The sequence below is a fragment of the Carex rostrata genome, chromosome 19, assembly GCF_964058835.1.
Source record: "Carex rostrata chromosome 19, lpCarRost1.2, whole genome shotgun sequence".
In the NCBI taxonomy this organism is placed as follows: Eukaryota; Viridiplantae; Streptophyta; class Magnoliopsida; order Poales; family Cyperaceae; genus Carex; species Carex rostrata.
In genome coordinates this window covers 4231751-4251226 of record NC_135936.1, presented here as the reverse complement: position 1 = coordinate 4251226, position 19476 = coordinate 4231751, and the positions used below count along the sequence as shown (strand labels likewise).

Genomic DNA, 19476 nt, shown 5'->3' with positions numbered 1-19476 from the left:
AATGAAATTTGAGATTTGAGATATCTTTGCAGCTCAAAGTACTTATAAGAGAAGGAAATGTGAAAAACAACACAAAAGGAATAATGAAATTAAAAGAGAAGGAAATTCAGCTGACTCCATACTGTGCAACTGTTTTCATGTCTTCAAAGGGTCTGACAATGCTTCCTTTTGTGAATTTTGGATAAATAACCTTACTCTTCAAGGAAACCACAGAAACTCGTCAATTTAGAATGACCAATATGACAACACTACATGACCCATCACTGCAAATAGAGGTAATAATGGAATTGTAACCATTATGTTGGTAACATAGCATATTTCTATGTTTCAGGTTAACAAATGTAGGAATGATTACACAGTTCGAACACTCAGTTTATGGAGGGCATAACAGTAAACATATGAGCTATCATTACTGAGGGTCAAACAGATTGAAGAACTGCCTAGCATATGTGGAAGGGGGAGAAGGAAGATATCATTGTGGTTGTGTAAGCGCGTGCATAGCAAGGTCGATTGCAATATAACAAAACTATAATCAAAATTAATGTTAACTATTTCCCTCATTGTAAACCCAACCAGTAAAATTAAAACTGATAATGCAGCAGCAGCTTAATTTTAAGACAATAGCAGGGAAGATTACAATTGAGTAAGCAGAAAATATAGAACATGTAAATGGGGAAATAAAATTCTTTTTACGCTGTAGGGGACAAAATGAAGTGAACTCAATGTTTTATATTTTTGTAGACCAATTTGGCAAAACCTTTAGGAAATCTCCAAAATTGACCTTGTCAGGTGGAACAAAATCTATTAAACTTAATTTTTTAAATTTATTTGAGCCCAAATTAGACTAAACATTTAAATACCCTGTTATCCCTAAAATGAGACGGAGCTTCTTTCGCAAAAAACTTTAGGAAATCCCCAAAATTGACAAGGAACAAAATCTATTAAACTTAATTTTTTACATTTATTTGAGCCCAAATTAGACTAAACATTGTTAAATACCCTGTTATCCCCAAAATGAAATGGAGCTTCTTTCACAACTTTCTTACCTTGTGCTTATTCGTCGCTCTTTCTCTTCTTCTTCACACTGTTAGCCCGTACCACAGGATCGACGCTATCTCCATGTTCTCGGGTGCTGCCAGTAGCTTATCGACATCTCCGGTAGCTATTCTTTCACAAACAGGTCTAAAACAGCCAACAATTGGGATTGTGTATTCGGGTTGGAGAAATGGATCAGCTTAAGCTTCTCCCAAAATCATCCAACAATATGAATTAATATCTTAGAGCAGTAGTTTAGGCGGTGACGGAATGGGAATAGAATGGTCTAGGAAGGTTTTTGGCGGTGAGGTGAGGAACAGGTGTCAAGAGATAGAAAAGAGGGAGCAACACGTAGCAAAATATTCACACAAAAAAATAGTTTTTTTTTTTTTTACAAATGATGACGAGAGGTGACGGAAGGTTAAAACTATCTAATACATTGATGTTCTATCGGAAGGTAATGAATGGGGGTGTTACTGTTCATTGCTGACGTAACATCCCATTCAACTTTTATAGTATATAATTCATGGCACGTTCTTAAAGGAACAAGACGTCAAGACCAGAAGCTTTAGCTGTATTAATTCCACTCAATGCAAGTTATCCTAAATGAGGAAGCGACGGAGGAGCCAGGCAACCAAGATGGCAAACTGGGTTAGGAGAAGCTCCAAAACCTTCAACGGGATACCCTCTACAACCTTCAGAGAAGAGCTGGGGTAGCGCTGAACATTTCAAAATCCAATAAGGGTGCCAAGGCTGGGCATGATACTGGGAGGAAACGTATAATTCTTGCCAGACTAACTGTCCTGATAATACTCATAATAATACTCATATCATGCTTCTTCTGTTTTCAAGACTTTCTTAGTTTTTTTTTTTATTATTATTATTAATGGAAGGAGCAGGGATTTCAGCTTACTGGTATTAGATTTTTATGCTTACTGGTATTTGGTTTTTAGTTTACTGGTATTAGTTTTTTTATGTACTGGTATTTGGTTTTTGTTTTCTGGTACTTGGTTTTATTTGGTTATATTGCAAGGATGATCTTAAGTAATGAAGGCCTACGGGTTTCAATTCAAAACAACAAAAAAGCTATCTTCCTTTTGACTGTTCTAAATTTACAAATGTCATTGTTAGTTTCTTCTGCTTTTCTCTTAATTTACCCTCATAATTAAATCATGTGTTCTCAATGAAACTCTCTTTTATTCCATTTCCACAAACTTCAAATCTACATATCTCTTACATAAAGTCTACTTGCTTAAATTCCAAACATGCAAACACCAAATTCTACTAGCCACGCATATATCCATATATCAAACATGCGCATGCACATATCTATCGTTCAGCCTTAGGAGATAAATCAATCCCTCTTATTCTATTTTTTTCTTCATCACTCATGCATTATTGTTGAACCTCCTGCCACCGTTGCCGGATTCTCTCTGGCAATTGAAATATGCAGCAGCCACCGGACTACCCAGATTGTACTGACGTGCAAAGTTTCTCGTGTTGAAGTTCTGCCGCAAGATTGGGGCGGATACGGTGTCCCTTCCGAGCTGCCGAAAGAGCACGAAGACTAGTCGGTGGATTCCTGATGAAGGCCGCGGGCTCTCGTAACACATGATCTCACGACCTAGATAATTCACAAATAGAAAATTTTGAGTTATAATGTGAGTAAAATTTTCAGTTTTTTTGTAAGATTTGAAATTGATTGATGTAGTGGTAGATAATTACCGTGTAACGTGAGCAGGTTCCTTAATTTTATTATAAGAAACAAAGCACATTTTAGTTTGGTCTTACGATCTTACGTAGCTTTTTTAATAAGTTAGCCTACAATTATGGATTCTATATTCATTTGATACCTTACAAATTATTATTTAAACTGCAAAAATATAAAGAGCATATTTATAATATTAACTTCTTAGTTTGAATTATATTTTGCAAGATATCAAACAGCTTTACGTAAAAGTTGGATGAACGTTATAAAGATGTATACTGATAGTAAAAATTAATATGAGTTTGAGCTCGACATAGAGTTTTTTTTAACTTAATCTCATAAATAATCAAATTAATTTCAAACAATCATGATCTTAATCTACTTGACAAGAAGCATATATTTATCTTTCTAGTTTATAATTTTTCATAGTTTCTTTTGTATCAGATAAAAAAAAAATATAAATGAACATAAAATTATTTTAATTTATTTCCTACTTGGTAATCTTATACTAGAAAAAAAAATTGAAAAGTTAGAATGCAAATTTTTGGCTCATGAAGTGATGGGAATCAATGGATATGGTTTAACTATGTCATTTAAGTCATTCCAATTTTTTTATATTAAAGTAAATTTATTTTGATGTGCTTAATTAATTAAACTTGTAATAACTTAACTCTTGACAGTCAAGTAAAAGTGATACTCTTCCCACTATTATTACCTTACAAACAATGAAAATATTGTATTAACGATCTTCTTTTCCATGTTCCACTATTGTAACATTTAATTATGGTCCTTTAAAGGTGAAATTAAGTCTTCACATAAAAAGGCTGTAATTAAGAATTAAAGAAAATAAAAGGAAATACAATCCTCACCAAAACTTGTATCTGTTGTTGCGGGAATATCAGTGACCATCCTACATTGAAATGACCATTCAGAAATCAGAAGAAAAAGATGGAAAAAATTAGAATTAATTTTTATTATTGACCTCATGCACGTCTTTAGTTTTGTTGTTCTGACACCAATTTTGAAAATGCATCACACAATCGATTAGAAATAGAACAATTTTAATAACCACATTTACCAGGCTAATGAGAAAAAAAATGGTCCGGTCATATCCAATTACTTAATCATTTTCATAATTAGTTGCACAAGCTCAAAATGATAGAACATTTTAAATTACCAGTGTAAATATTCCCTCAGTGAAAAATTACTTGGACTCGGTGCATCCGGATCCACCATGATCTTCAACAACAAGAAAAAAGATATAATTATTTATACGCCAGAAGAGTTTAATTGAACTACATATCATATTATAGAATATAAGAATATAAGCATTAAAAAAATTTAAGAAAAGAAAATGGCAAGAACCAGAGTATATGTGACTCGTAAATCATCTCCACCGATCTCAGCCCACGGCTTGTTAGCAACAATAGGTGATCGAAGATCCATACCATTGACCACACTGCGGTTGTTGTAGTAGACCTTGAAGGAAACAGAGCTAACGAATGGGTCCAACACATCTCCAATTACATGCCCAAGAACTAACGGATCATTAGACATTATTTTTCAAGGGGCTAATAATTAATATATGTTGTTCTTTTACTGGTAATTGTTTTTTTTTTCCGTGTTTTGCAATTGAGTAGTTGAGTACTGTGTGAAGAAATTGGAGGAGCAGAAGTTCTTTAAATAGAAACAATAGGAATCATAAGTTGTTACTATCATATTCATACCCTTTTTATCTTTGGATCTTTTGTTATTCTGTGGAGCCGAGTTAGTTCGGTTAGTTCTCTCGCCATTTTTTTCCCTGCCATATTGGAATCGTGTACGATGTTCTAAAGTCTAAAAGTACAAAAGATAGATTTGAATTTGAGATGACGCTCATCAGTCTTATACAGCTGCTGCAGTGTAGATTTTGACACACAAAATTGATTTAATATGAATCACGTACACATTAATTTAGTGGGTGATATCATGTTTTTATCCTCGTTAAAATTTGATTCTATGTACAGAGTTTGACTCTTGTATGAACAATTTCAACACAATTAACCTTATTTAAAATATAAATCTGGTTCACAATTTTTGCTAGTTTATGCATCAAAATATCTGTTTTTATATTAAAATTAGTGTTGATGAGTTTAGGACGAAAACATCATAGATTATTATTTTATTTTAAGAAATCAATAAGAGTTTACTGATCCTAATTTCATGTCTATCTGTTAAACATTTAATAATTATTTTCAAGCTAATCCAAACTCTACAATTACTGCGAAAAGATCTTTAATTTGGACCGATATTTTGGGTCCAATAAGAACTTATGAAAGGTAAGTAGCCTATTTCTGAGACCGATCTTTTGGACCGATATTTTTGTAGAAATTCATGAGAAGAAATTAATAGTAGAAGCATATTAAAAAAAAAAAAGAAATTGATACACACCTTCAAGAAAATTGTTTAAGGTCGAAGTTCATTGAATACAAATTAATTTGATGATTTACACAATATTATTAGAATTATAAAATATTTGATTATCAATTATTAATGTAAATTAAATTTTATTATATTTTTTATTGAAGGCAATAAAATGTGCATTCATAGAGAGTTACAATTAATAATCATAAAAGCAAATTCAAGACACCAATTCCCAAGTTACAATTTATAAATTTATCAACACCAAATAAAACTCCTAAGTTGACATCATTACTGTTGGGTTTCGGGGTAACCAAAATCCGTTTAGGCTTAAGCTGCGGAATGACCGTTGAACAAAAATTACCTTATCGCGGTAATTAGTGTTTCTGCTAATTACCTTGATTAGTGACTTTTTAAGAGTATATATCATCTATATTATGGAGTTTCACAATTTCAGTCATGAACTCGAAATGATCCATAAATTCAATAATACTTAAGGCAACAAAATGATATATAAATAAACATTCAATTCATGAACAAAGCTTTATGATAATTTATCGTATTATTGACTTCTAGATTATTATAAACTAACAATCTCCCACTTAAGCTAGGAGCCAATCATCGTAGGCCCTACTTATATACAAAATTCTATATTCTCTAAGATCTCGTAGATTCTGAGAAAATCACACAGTAAAATTTTCTGGACCATCAGATCAGCGACTTTCAAAATTGCTTAATAAATAGTAAAAAATTCAAAAAAAATATAAAATTTGGTCTCCAAGCACATTTCAATATGGAGAACAAGATGAACGGTTTGGATTGACGTTTTGAACTTTAAAATCGCAAAATATGAGCGTGAAGTAAAATAGTCGCTTTACTTCGCAACTCATAGTAGCCCATCTCTCTCTCTATATATATATATAGAGAGAGAGTGTGTGTGATTAATGTGCATTCGAATGTATATGGACCGAAATACATACGGTCTAAATTTGACTTTTCAAAATCCAAATGGCCGATCCGAACCATTCATCTTGTTCTCCATATTAATATGTGCTTGGAGACCAAATTTTACATTTTTCTGAATTTGTTTACTATTTATTAAGTATTTTACAAAATTGTTGATCCAACGGTGGCTGCTGATTTTACTGTTTTGTTAAGCCACCGTTGGATTAACAATTTTGTAAAATACTTAATAAATAGTAAAAAAATTCAGAAAAATATAAAATTTGGTCTCCAAGCACATATTAATATGGAGAACAAGATGAACGGTTCAGATCGACCGTTTGAATTTTAAAAAGTTGAATTTGGACTGTATGTATTTCGGTCCATATACATTCGAATCCACATTAGTCACTCTTTTTTTTTTTTTTTTTTGATTGAAGTCACTCTCTCTTTATATATATATAAATATGAGATGGGCTATGGTGCATTGCAATGCATGAACCCTCTTATGCATTGCACTATAAATCATGGATTTAAAGTCCAAACGACCAATCCGAACCGTTCATCTTGTTCTTCATATTAATATGTGCTTGGGGACCAAATTTTACATTTTTTTTGAATTTTTTTACTATTTATTAAGCAATTTTGAAAGTTGCTGATCTGATGGTCCAGAAAATTTTACTGTTCACAGCAAAACAGCAATTTTCAAAAATACTTAATAAATAGTAAAACAATTCCAAAAAATGTAAAATTTGGTCTCCAAGCACATTTCAATATGGATTAAACATCTAACGGTTCAGATCGGTCGTTTGGACTTTAAATCCGTGATTATAGTGCAATGCATAAGGGGGTTCATGCATTGCAATGCACCATAGCCCATCTCATATAAATATATATATATATATATATATATAGGAACCTGCTAGCATGTTACGCGTAGCATAGAGGGCTTCCGTGCAATAGCTCCATATTCAAGTTTTCAAAATCCTAACGGTTGATCCGAACCGTTCATCTTGTTCTCCATATTAATGTGTTTGGAGACCAAATTTTACATTTTTTGAAAAATTTTTACTATTTTTTTAGATTTATTGAAAATCGTTGTTTTTTTATGTTCCAGATTTGCTGAAAACAACGATTTTTCAATAAATCTAAAAAAATAGTAAAAATTTTTCAAAAAATGTAAAATTTGGTCTCCAAACACATTAATATGGAGAACAAGATGAACGGTTCGGATCAACCGTTAGGATTTTGAAAACTTGAATATGGAGCTGTTGCACGGAAGCCCTCTATGCTACGCGTAACATGCTAGCAGGTTCCTATATATATATATATATATATTTAGAGAGAGAGAGAGTAAGGCTACGCTACTTCGCGAATTAAATGGATTATTTTAATTTGTGCTCATATCTCTAGTTTCAAAGTCCAAATAGCCGATCCAAACCGTTAGATGTTTAATCTATATTAAAATGTGCTTGGAGAGCAAATTTTACATTTTTTGGAATTTTTTTACTATTTATTAAGATGGTCTAAAAATCACTATTTTTTAACGGTCGATCCAAGCCGTTCATCCTGTTCTCCATATTAATATGTGTTTTGAGATCAAAGTTTACATTTTTTGGAATATTTTTACTTTTTTTTTTAGATTTATTGAAAATCGCTGTTTTTTATGGTCCAAATTTGCTGAAAACATCGATTTTCAATAAATCTAAAAAAATAGTAAAAAAATTCCAAAAAATGTAAAATTTGGTCTCCAAACACATATTAATATGGAGAACAAGATGAATGGTTTGGATCGACCGTTAGGATTATGAAAAGTCAAATATTGAGCTGTTGCACGGAGGCCCTCTATGCTACGCGTAGCATGCTAGTATATTACTATATATATATATATGAGTAGAAATAGGGTGTTCTTAAGCTCACGAAAGTGTTTGGTGAGCTTAACTCCAAAACCCATCAAATCAGTCTCAAATGACGAATTCGAACCATTGAAATCTGCCTACCTTATGAGTGATGCGTCTACATGTGAACATTTTAAACATTCAAATTAATTTAGTATAAAGTCAATGTTAGTTTGTAATAATCTAGAAGTCAATAATACGATAAATTATCATAAAGCTTTGTTCATGAATTGAATGTTTATTTATATATCATTTTGTTGTCTTGAGTATTATTGAATTTATGGATCATTTCGAGTTCATGACTGAAATTGTGAAACTCCATAATATAGATGATATATACTCTTAAAAAGTCACTGACCAAGGTAATTAGCAGGAACACTAATTACCGCGATAAGGTTAGTATGTGGATTAAAAGATGGTTAAGTTTTACAAACCACCTGACACGAGATGTCATTTTAATCACATAGATACATGTTCTAGGAACATGGTATTTGACAGACCCCGAATGAAACATTAAATAGAATTGTGTTCGTGTCATTAATGTTTTCATTCAGTGTTAAGTTCTAAAGTATGAGGTATTCATCTTTCCTACTAAGAAATGTATATGTGTGATTGTTATCAAACGCTGTCGGTAAAATACAGTTATAACGGTAGCTCTTCGGTATACATGGCTTAGCTGAGGTAGTGATGGTTTACCAAGAATACTATTTGTCCCTCGTATCTCTATACGAGCTATAGCATCACTGGCTCCCTTGATAGAGTAAGATTATCTGCTAGCGGTATAATTACAAGAGTAATTATATTTGATAATCTGCTCAAGATCAAGAAAAGATTCAGTTAGCAAGGATGACAAACATCTACCTTGAAACTAATATGATAGCTATGAGACAGAAGAACAGACACAAGTAAATTGTTTACTGGATCGTAATATTGTATAGTACAACATCATCTGTGTAATTGGATGGTCATGATGTGTTGCCAGATGCCGCTCATGATTATAGAAGTTAAAACAGTTTTAACTCTATTTACCAACATAACACAGATCATATTGGGTCACACCATATAGGAGTTAATCGGAGAATCTTATTGTGATTGATTATAAATTGGTTATGATCAATAGTAAGATGGTTATAATTAATTATACTTGTTATAATTAAATTATAAATGTTATGTAAAAATAACAAGCAAAAATATTGGTTAATTTATAAACGTGTGTGACACGTTGTATAAAAGTTAACCGGTTAATTTATAAATGTGCAGGACACATTGTATAAATTACCGAAATAACAACCGCAAGAAAAATATATATAATTGTTCAGAATAATTATACGAATATTATTTGTATTCGGGCCGAGGGCATTCGGGTCTTTTCAGATTCGTCCTTATCCGCATGACATGTCATCGATCCTATCCAGATGACACGTCATCGATACCGAAACAAACAACCGAAGAAAAATATATATAATTGTTCAGAATAATTATACGAATATTATTTGTATTCGGGCCGAGGGCATTCGGGTCTTTTCAGATTTGTGCTTATCCGCATGACATGTCATCGATCCTATCCAGATGACACGTCATCGATCTTATCCACATGACATGTCTGTTAGTTTGTAATAATCTAGAAGTCAATAATACGATAAATTATCATAAAGCTTTGTTCATGAATTGAATGTTTATTTATATATCATTTTCTTGCCTTGAGTATTATTGCATTTATGGATCATTTCGAGTTCATGACTGAAATTGTGAAACTCCATAATATAGATGATATATACTCTTAAAAGGTCACTGACCAAGATAATTAGCAGGAACACTAATTACCGCTATAAGGTTAGTATGTGGATTAAAAGATGGTTAAGTTTTACAAACCACCTGACACGAGATGTCATTTTAATCACATAGATACATGTTCTAGGAACATGGTATTTGACAGACCCCGAATGAGACATGAAATAGAATTGTGTTCGTGTCATTTATGTTTTCATTCAGTGTCACGTTCTAAAGTATGAGGTATTTATCGTTCCCACTGAGAAATATGTATGTGTGATTGCTATCTACCGTTGTCCGTAAAAAACAGTCATAACGATAGCATTCCCATATGTATAGCTTAGCTGAGGAAGTGATAGTCTACCAAAAGTACTATTGTCCCTCGTATCTCTATACGAGCTATAGCATCACTGGGCCCCTTGGTAGAGTTAGATTATCTGCATGCGGTTTAATTACAAGAGTAATTATATTTGATAATCTGCTCAAGATCAAGAAAAGATTCAGTTAGCAAGGATGACAAACATCTACCTTGAAACTAATCTGATAGCTATGAGACAAAAGAACTGACACAAGTAAATAGTTTACTGGATCGTGATATTGTACAGTACAGCATCATCTGTGTAATTGGATGGTCATGATGTGTTGCCAGATGCCGCTCATGATTATAGAAGTTAAAACAGTTTTAACTCTATTTACCAACATAACACAGATCCTATTGGGTCACACTATATAGGAGTTAATCGGAGAATCTTATTGTGATTGATTATAAATTGGTTATGATCAATATTAAGATGGTTATAATTAATTATACGTGTTATAATTAAATTATAAATGTTATGTAAAAATAACAAGCAAAAACATTGGTTAATTTATAAACGTGTGTGACACGTTGTATAAAAGTTAACCGGTTAATTTATAAATGTGCATGACACGTTGTATAAATTACCGAAACAACAACCGCAAGAAATATAATTGTTCAGAATAATTATATGAATATTATTTTGGTTACCCCGAATTGGTAGCACCAAAGCTCAGGAACTACCACTTTGATCTTAGCCAACCTCTATATATATATATATATTATACAATGATATGTAATACATATTCAAATTTTAGTATGATCGCAAATCATTTTTTTTAAATTTTTTTATTATCCTTTTAAATAGATAGAAAATTACTTAATTTAAAAATTCTAAACAATTCAAAAGCAGTGGTCAGTGGATCCAAATGGATCCAGGGGTAGGCACTTGCCTATCTTTGGATTCGAATTTTTTTTAGACGTAGTGGTATTTTATACTTGTGCCTTTCCCTGAATAGATATAGTGCCTACCCCTGAATTTAATTCACGGTCCAGTAGAAGAAAATTATTCGGAAAGAAAGTCAGCCCAGACTAATTCGCGTAAAAGAAATAAATAAAAAAAAGACACAGTCTGATTCACCACTCCACTTAGAAGAATCGTTGATTTGTTAGGAGAAAAAAAAGATCTACTACTAAGTATATGAATATGTACCGTGAATTGGATCATGTGTCGTGTCGTATTGTGACTAAATTTGAAAGGATGGTCATGGCACGTAAATGGTTAGAGCACGTTAATCACGCCATGACATAACGTGTCCAAATGTAACCTGTCAGGTTTAGTCATGTTTAATTTTTTTTCATAATTTAAGTTAGTTTATTTAGGATTCACTAATCGATTAAGATCTAACGATCATAATTATATTTGACCACACGCGTTGTGTTGTGACTAAATATTTTGCGTGATGTGTCTTGCCGTGTCAAATTTTTGAAAGGTGGTCATAACACAGGACACGCGAATCATAGCACGTAATCGGCATATATGCCTTGACGGAACCGTATTGTGCGATGACTTTTTTAGATCCCTATATTCTACTTTGCTCTGATTCATCAAGAGAAAAAATTATACTTTTGTTAATATTTTGTGTCTACTCCTGATCAAAATGCTGAATCTGTCTCTGATGATGGTTATCTACTATCTAAAATATTTTTAATATTTTTAAAAATATATATTAAAGTAAGTCATTTAATAAATTTTTATATAAAAAATATATTTAATAATTCGAATCGACTATTTAAACCGATCAATCCGCTATTAAAATAGCGGCATAGTCACTCTTTATTGTTTATTTGATTATCAGTTAAAGCGCACGCCGCACGGAGTCATGAATTCGTATCCTCTGAGATATCTCATATTTTGCGTGACTTTCTGGAAAATTCTAACCGTTGAAATACGTTCTGTAAGAATCTCGAAGCTCTAATAATACTGGCCCCCGCGCTATCCCCGAATAGACACCGGACACGTCGGTCACGCAAAATATGAGCCATCTCAGAGGATACGCACTTCGGAGTCATGGTCGTGGGTCGGTGTGTGGGTCCAGCTGGTCCAAAATATCACGTAAGACACGCTTTCTTAGTCGATCAATTCAACCGCTGATTCTCTCATCTGTGGCTCTGCCATCGATTCCTATCCACATCCCAGAATATGCCATCACGTGCCACCGTAAAAGCAGAGTCCAAAGCTCTTGTGGCTAAGCATGAAACCACAAATAATGCGGCGAGTCGGAGCATTAGAGCCAATGGCCTTTAATATTTGTTAGATCAGCTTTATTTATCCTAAAAAAAAAATCTTTATTAAATGTTCAATATTACAATAGCAATTTGCTTATGAAATAATTTTTAATTTAATAATTAAGTGTTCAAGTTTTCATATCAGCATTTACAATTAATTTGTATTTGTCTATTTTTTAATACCAAAAATAAAATATTTAGATGAGTTAGGGCTGCACAAAAAATTCATAGTTCGTGATTCAATTCGAGTTTGATTCAAAAAAGTTCGTAAAAAATTCGATTTGAAATAGTTCGAAATTAATTCAAACCAAATTCAAACTAGATCTGGTTCGTTCGAAATAGATTCGCGAACTATTCTAGTTCGAATCTCAAAGTAACGTGAACTGTTGATGACTTAAAAGTTAAAACATAAGGCCGCTCAGTTATAAGTCATAACTCGTAAGCCATAACCCTCGTTCTCAGTTCTAAAATCCTATGACTTTCACCTTTCGCTTTCGGCGACTACGATCACTTTTCCTTGTCGTAAAAAACTTCTTAAAAGATTCAAAATTGAGTTCGTAAAAAATTAAATTCGAAATTAATTCAAACCAAACTTAGTTCGAAATTAATTCAAATCAAACTCAAACTGGATTAAGTTCGATTCGGTTGGATTCGTTTGCAGCCCTAAGATGAGTCTTATAAATTGACATTGCAAATGAAAATAATTTGATATTATTTCAATAATGATTGCTAAAATTGCTAAAATTGTTGATATTAAGAATAGACATGCACTGATATGGAATCACGTATCTGTAATCTCATTTTCTTTTCAGATCCATTTATTAATGACACAAGAATACTCCTAATTATATTACCTTAGCTCAGAGGTGGAGCCACATAAATTCAGGAATGATTTTTACCACCTTTTGACTTAACAAATGCAAAATAATGGTTTTCTATGAGAAATATAGATGTTAAACTTTCAGGTTCTATTAATTTGGACACTAAAAGTGTCAGAAATTATATGTACAAGCTGAGGTATTATTTACAGGGAGATTAAAAAATCAAAATAAAGAAAAGAATAAAAGATAATGTTTTATTATCACTATTTTATTTTTTCAGAAAAATTGTAAAAATATACTTTTGTTCAGTAATTATAAAATTATGCGTTATCTCTTATTTTATTTTATTTTTATTTTTTTTGCACCACCTCAACCTAAGAATATGCTCCATATTTCAATGGAGAATGGAAAAAAAAAGAGGAGAGAATCAGTCGGTTTGGACTTGACTAAAATCTTTCACCTACTCTAAAAGAGAAAAATCGAAGAGAAATAATAGAGGAGCAGAGGGGAGAAGGAGATCGCTATACAATTTTTTTTATTGTTATTATTTTTGCAAATTGGATTGTAAAGAGATTAAATTCGATACCGATTTCATATCACAGAGTAGATCACGTAAAATCTTTTACCCAATGATTCCAGGATGCTAACATTAAAGGAAAGGAATGAAAGAAAAAGAAAATAGTGACATGACTGGTCCAGATCGAAAGCGTTTACTCACTCTAGAAGTGGAAATTTTCAAGAGTGGAGGGAAGTATGAGGGAGGGGGTGAACTGCCTTTAGAATTTTTCTAATTTTGTTTACCCCCGAATCGGAGTGTGGAGGAGATAAACTTTTTTTTTTGAAAATTTGGAAGTGACTACCAAAGATTTATTAATAGCTTTGATTACAACCACATGTCCAAACTTATTACATCAAATGATTTACATTGTACTTGCTCTATTTTGATCTATCCCCAAATTCCCTACAGCTCGTGAGCCAAGCTGTTTCCCCTTTTTGCAAAACCTCAACCACAGCCTCGCATCTTCATCCGCCCTACTAGCCACTATCCGAGTAGGTAATTTTGTGCCTTGAAAAATAAATTCATTGCGTTGCCTCCAAATGGACCAAAGAACAGCCATGAACAACACAATCCAAACCCGCTTTTGGTTCCCTTGATTGCTACAGTAATTAATTTTTGAAGCCTCCCAAGTTTCATGTACCGTGCCCATGTCCTGTAGCAAGCTTCCAACATGCGCCCAGACTTCTCGAGCATTGCTACACTGGAAGAAAAGGTGAAACGATGTTTCTAAAGTACCCCTATCACACATAACACAATGCATCTCACAGTTGATGTTTATAATTTGCAACCTTTCGCGGAGGAGATAAACTTGTCTCCTAGTTTTCTTCTATTTCCTTCTATTTCAAAATTAAAAATCAGTTTCTAAATAGTGAGTTTTGGACTCTTGCCCAATCTAAAAAAATGCCCTCCTGTGAGCTCATAATTTATAACAGCTCAAAGTTTAGAATTCAAAGAAAAAATAAAATTTGACAAACCCAATAGAAAAATAAAATCAATTTTTTGAGTCACTAATGTCCGCTGTCCGCTCTCTATGCAACACAAAAAAGAAAAGAAAAACAAACAAAAAAAAGATGCCGCTATCTGATTTTCTTCGCGACATAGAGGGCAACTCGCTCTCTTAAAAAAATAGACTATGCTCATCTCTCTATCTCTCTTCGCGACGCAGTTGCTCGCCTCCTGGCCCCTCTCTGCGATAAGTTAGAGTCTTCATTTTTTTGTCTTATGAAATTGCAAATTAGAGTTTATAATTTTAGAACCGCGGGATTAGTGCAGTAGAACGAGTCCTTATCTCTCTTCCAAAAAAACACAAGTTCAATTATCGAGAATATTATCTAAAAGATGTTTGAGGTGTACCAACCCTTTAAAAAAAGTTTAAAATTTTAGATTGAATTTAGGTCTTCAAATCATAATTGATTATTAAATTGAATTTATAATTGGTAGATTAAATGAGTAAAACTAGGGTGCTCTTAAGCTTACTAAAGTTTTGGTGAGCTTAACTCTAAAACTCATCAAATCGATTTCAAATGACGAATCCGAACCGTTGAAACCCGCCTACTTTACGTGTGATGCATCTACATGTGAAAATTTTAAACATTCGAATTAATTTAGTATAAAGTCAAGCGGTCAAAAATGTTCAAAAAATGAATGCACTAAAATTAATTTATTAACCTTCTAATTTTGACCGCTTGACTTTATACTAAATTAATTCTAATGTTTAAAAATTCCACATGTACATGCATCACACGTAAGGTAGACGGGTTTCAACGGTTCGGATTTGTTATTTGAAATCGATTTGATGAGTTTTAGAGTTAAGCTCACCAAAACTTTGGTGAGCTTAAGAGCACCCTAGTTCTACTCAGATTAAATTTTTAGGTCTTATAACTTTAACGAGTTTGAATTCAATTAGCTATTTGAATCAGGAGGAGGGTTCAAATGCCTCCATGTTTTTGTGCCTCCATCATGCCTCCATCTCTCTCCATCATTTTCAAAGTTCAAACAGTCGATCCGGACCGCTCAACCTAACCTCCATACTAAAATATGTTTGGAGACCAAATTTTATATTTTTAGGAATTTTTTTACTATTTTTTTAGATAGGTACAAAAATAATGTTTTTAGATGGTTCAGATTTACTGATTTTGTACCTATCTAAAAAAATAGTAAAAAAATTTCTAAAAATATAAAATTTGGTCTCCAACATATTTTAGTATGGAGGTTATATTGAGCGGTTCAAATCGACTGTTTAAACTTTGAAAATGATAGAGAGAGATGGAGGCACAAAAACATGGAGGCATTTGAACCCTCCTCTTGAATCAGTTATATCATGATGAAAATCCTGCATCGATCCCTCCCATGTCTCCTTCCGAATTCACATCCTCAATACCGTAAAAGAAAATATTTTAGAATTAGTGGATCCATACCATTCTTTTAATTTTGCACGAATCTCAAAGCCCAACTAATACCCCACCCCTCTAACCCTTCTAATCTCAAAGCCGCTGTGAGTAAATCTCCAAAAAACCGTAAAGTACTGAAGGAATCTTTTACACATATTGGAGAGGATACTGTGTGACACCAAAGTTATAATTCGGTTTTAAAAATAGAACCGAACCGAACCGAACCGAAGTTTTATTTTAGTTTGTTCGGTTCAAACCGAAATATATTAATTTTTTTATTTAAAACAATTGATTTATAATAAACCTAAGTATATTAAGAAATAAACCGGAGTATTAAGAAATAAACTAAGATATTTAGAAATGAACCAATTATTTAAAGCAATTGATTAAGAAATAAACCGGAGTATTAAGAAATAAACCGGAGTGGTTCGGATCAAATTCATATTATATGAAAGTTCGGTCGGTTCGGTTATTTCGGTTTTGAAATTTATCAAACCGAACCGAACCGAAGTTATAATTCGGTTTTGAAAAGCCAACCGAACCGATCCAATAAACCGAAATAACCGAACCGTTTAAACCGAACTAATTCGGTTCGGTCCAAAACCGATTAAACCGAACCGTTTGAACACCCCTACTGTGTGTCTCCTTCCATCATTTTTCTTTAATCCGCTGTCTGTGAAGCACACCACAAAAGAACATGCGATGACTATTAGAATAAACAAATGGTAACAATTTGAGGGCGACTTCAGCGCGTTGTGTTAAACAGGACGTATCACGTATCTTCTAACTTCATTTATAAGTATTACAAGTTGACAATGATATATGTATTAGGATGTTGATGTCACAATCAATGCATTTTTCATAATACAACTCAAGATTCTAATCAAGCCGTTGGGAATCCATGTCTCGTGTAAACATGAATCAACTGATCTAGTGGCCTACTTATTATTGGATCTACCTCTGGTGCAGATTGAATGATTGAGCACATCTGTCCTGTAGAAGTCGTTGTTAATTTGTTGTAGAATATTTTAATCGGATACTGTACTTTCGTCATTTATATCTGAACAAAGTGTAGAAAAGAAAAAAGAATCTCCGCAAAAAAAAAAAAAAAGTGTTGAAAAGAAAGAATTTGCTTTAGAAATTCACTTTTGACTAGACCAGATAACATATCGCTCAAATTGTTGGGTTGCTTCTAGTGGAAAAATTGACTTTTCTTATTTGTTGATGATACTCTGTGACTCACTGTTAAAATACACAGATCAGATGAATCACTGCAGTACTACAGTGAACATGATCGGAACAATCTAGGATATATAAATTCGTTTCACCTGAGGTAACATAATATTTCTATTTAGATAAATTCGTTTCATGTTGGACTGGAATACGATCGGACGGTCGTGATCCAAACAGAAATATTCTGTTACCTCAGAGGATACGGATTCTTGTATATACACGATGCGTTGCGCACTGATATTGCGATATCCTAATTTTTTTCCTTAAAAAGGCTGCGGGTGGCTGAGAAAAACAGATATTTTTGTTGACCCAATTGAAAATTTTGAGTGGGTAGATGTTGGTATCAAATCAATTGTAGCTACATAATTGGTGCTGTCATGGCAAGTAAACTTTTCACAGGTGCACTGGTGATAAATTATTCTCCGAAGGGACTGGACGAATTAATCGAATCCTCTTTCACATATGCGATATACCAATAAGATGAGAATTCCAGTGCACAATTTAATAGGTGGACCTCAAACTGTTACTAAATTCAAAAGAAATTCAAAAGAAATTCAAAAGGGCAGTCGATATTTTTTAATTGAAAATGCAAACGTGTCGGTTCGGCATCATCTTTCTATATGCATTTATTCCCTGGTATAATGTCAGATAAGGACTAACAACGTTGGACGATAACGTCATTTAGGCCGTTGGCCTAATGATTGGTTGGCTTTCTTAAATTGTAAGTTTATCGATTGCTTTGTTATTTTGTGGCAATTTTATTTGGAGGGGATCTAATTACACCGAAAAGGTGACACCGAATTATATTATATATTTTTAAAATCTAAACAGTCGATTCAAACTGTTCAACATGATAGATATATTAAAATGTATTTGTAGATCAAATTTTATATTTTTTGAATTTTTTTTACTATTTATTAAGATGAGTACTAAAATTCAATGATCTGGCAAACAATGAATTTATAAAATACTTAATAAATAGCAAAAAAATTCAAAAAAATATATAAATTTGATCTGCAAGCACATTTTAATATATCCATCATGTTGAACGGTTTAGACCGACTGTTTAAAATTTGAAAATTTTAAAAATAAAGAGTGTAATTCGGTGTCACCAAAAAAGAGTGTAATTGGATCCCTCCTCTTTTATCTGGTCTGGTCTATAAAACTATTGGTTCAATTCAATAAAATATTTATCTGTCAATTTTTGCATTTCCAATATGATAATTTGAGGATGTATTTATTTTTTTTAATTTTTTATGATCAGTTGACTTTTTAATTAGTCATAATCATATTTGAAATTATAACTTACGTATAGATCTTTGTAAAACACAAAAAAAATATTTTATAACCGAAATTTAATCTCCATAAATTTACTTACTCAAAATTTTCTTATTGCGTAGAAGTTCATTTTTCATTGAAGTACATGATACATTTACAACATATTATATCTCTTTGACTGTTTTTAATCAAATCGGCTCTAAGTTCACAAAATCATTCAAACTGATAGTTAGTCTCCATGTATCAACGTCATAAACAATTTATTATGTAAATTCTAAATAAAATGACCAAAAGTGACATATATTTCTTCAAATATTATTAACTATATTATGAGAATAATTTTGTGTGCTAATCCTTTATTATATCTATTTGTATTAATTCGTTATCAATTATATCAATACTTCTTTCAATTAAAACAAAAAATAATGCAGAAAAAATGTTAAAAAAAATACATAAAATGAAAAAAAAAATAGCTAAAGTAAAAGAAAAAAAAACAAATGAGAGCAATTCAGTAAAATTGAAAAAGAGAAGCAAAATAAGTATATAAGCCCACCTAGCCCATTATTGGATCAATTGGGCCAGGCCGCACGTCCGAATAAATAAAAATATTAATTGAAGTAAAAGCAAACAGACGAAAGAAAGAAAAAAAAAAAAATGAGACCCCTCCATTTTCGAACGCAGATATCCGCAAAATTTTCAAACTGTCCAGTAAGAAAAACTGGAGATGATAGCTATCCATTTGTTGACCGCTGATGTAATCAGGATTGACCCTCAAAATTCAAATTCCTGGCTATAAAAAACGGTGATGCCGCCATTCGTCTGTCGGTCTGTCCATTTTCTTCTTTGCCTCGAGCC

General features: G+C 32.4%; 1 protein-coding gene across 1 annotated transcript; it reads right to left on the bottom strand.

Annotated features, from left to right (window-relative positions):
* Positions 1-2203: 2203 nt before the first annotated feature.
* On the bottom strand, positions 2204-4383 carry LOC144571625 (protein HEADING DATE 3A-like). Its single transcript, XM_078320975.1, has 4 exons — positions 4109-4383; positions 3921-3982; positions 3613-3653; positions 2204-2659 (listed from the first exon to the last, which is right to left on the bottom strand). Exons 1-4 carry the CDS (start codon positions 4298-4300, stop codon positions 2424-2426), a joined length of 531 nt encoding a protein of 176 aa, XP_078177101.1. The 5' UTR covers positions 4301-4383; the 3' UTR covers positions 2204-2423.
* Positions 4384-19476: the final 15093 nt, after the last annotated feature.

Coding starts and splice junctions, on each gene's coding strand:
- LOC144571625 (XM_078320975.1), bottom strand. CDS start 4,300: ATGTCTAATGATCCGTTAGTTCTTGGGCATGTAATTGGAGATGTGTTG. Junction 3,654..3,920: donor CTGAGGGAATATTTACACTG/GTAATTTAAAAT, acceptor ATTTCAATGTAG/GATGGTCACTGATATTCCCG. Junction 2,660..3,612: donor AACAACAGATACAAGTTTTG/GTGAGGATTGTA, acceptor TGAATTATCTAG/GTCGTGAGATCATGTGTTAC.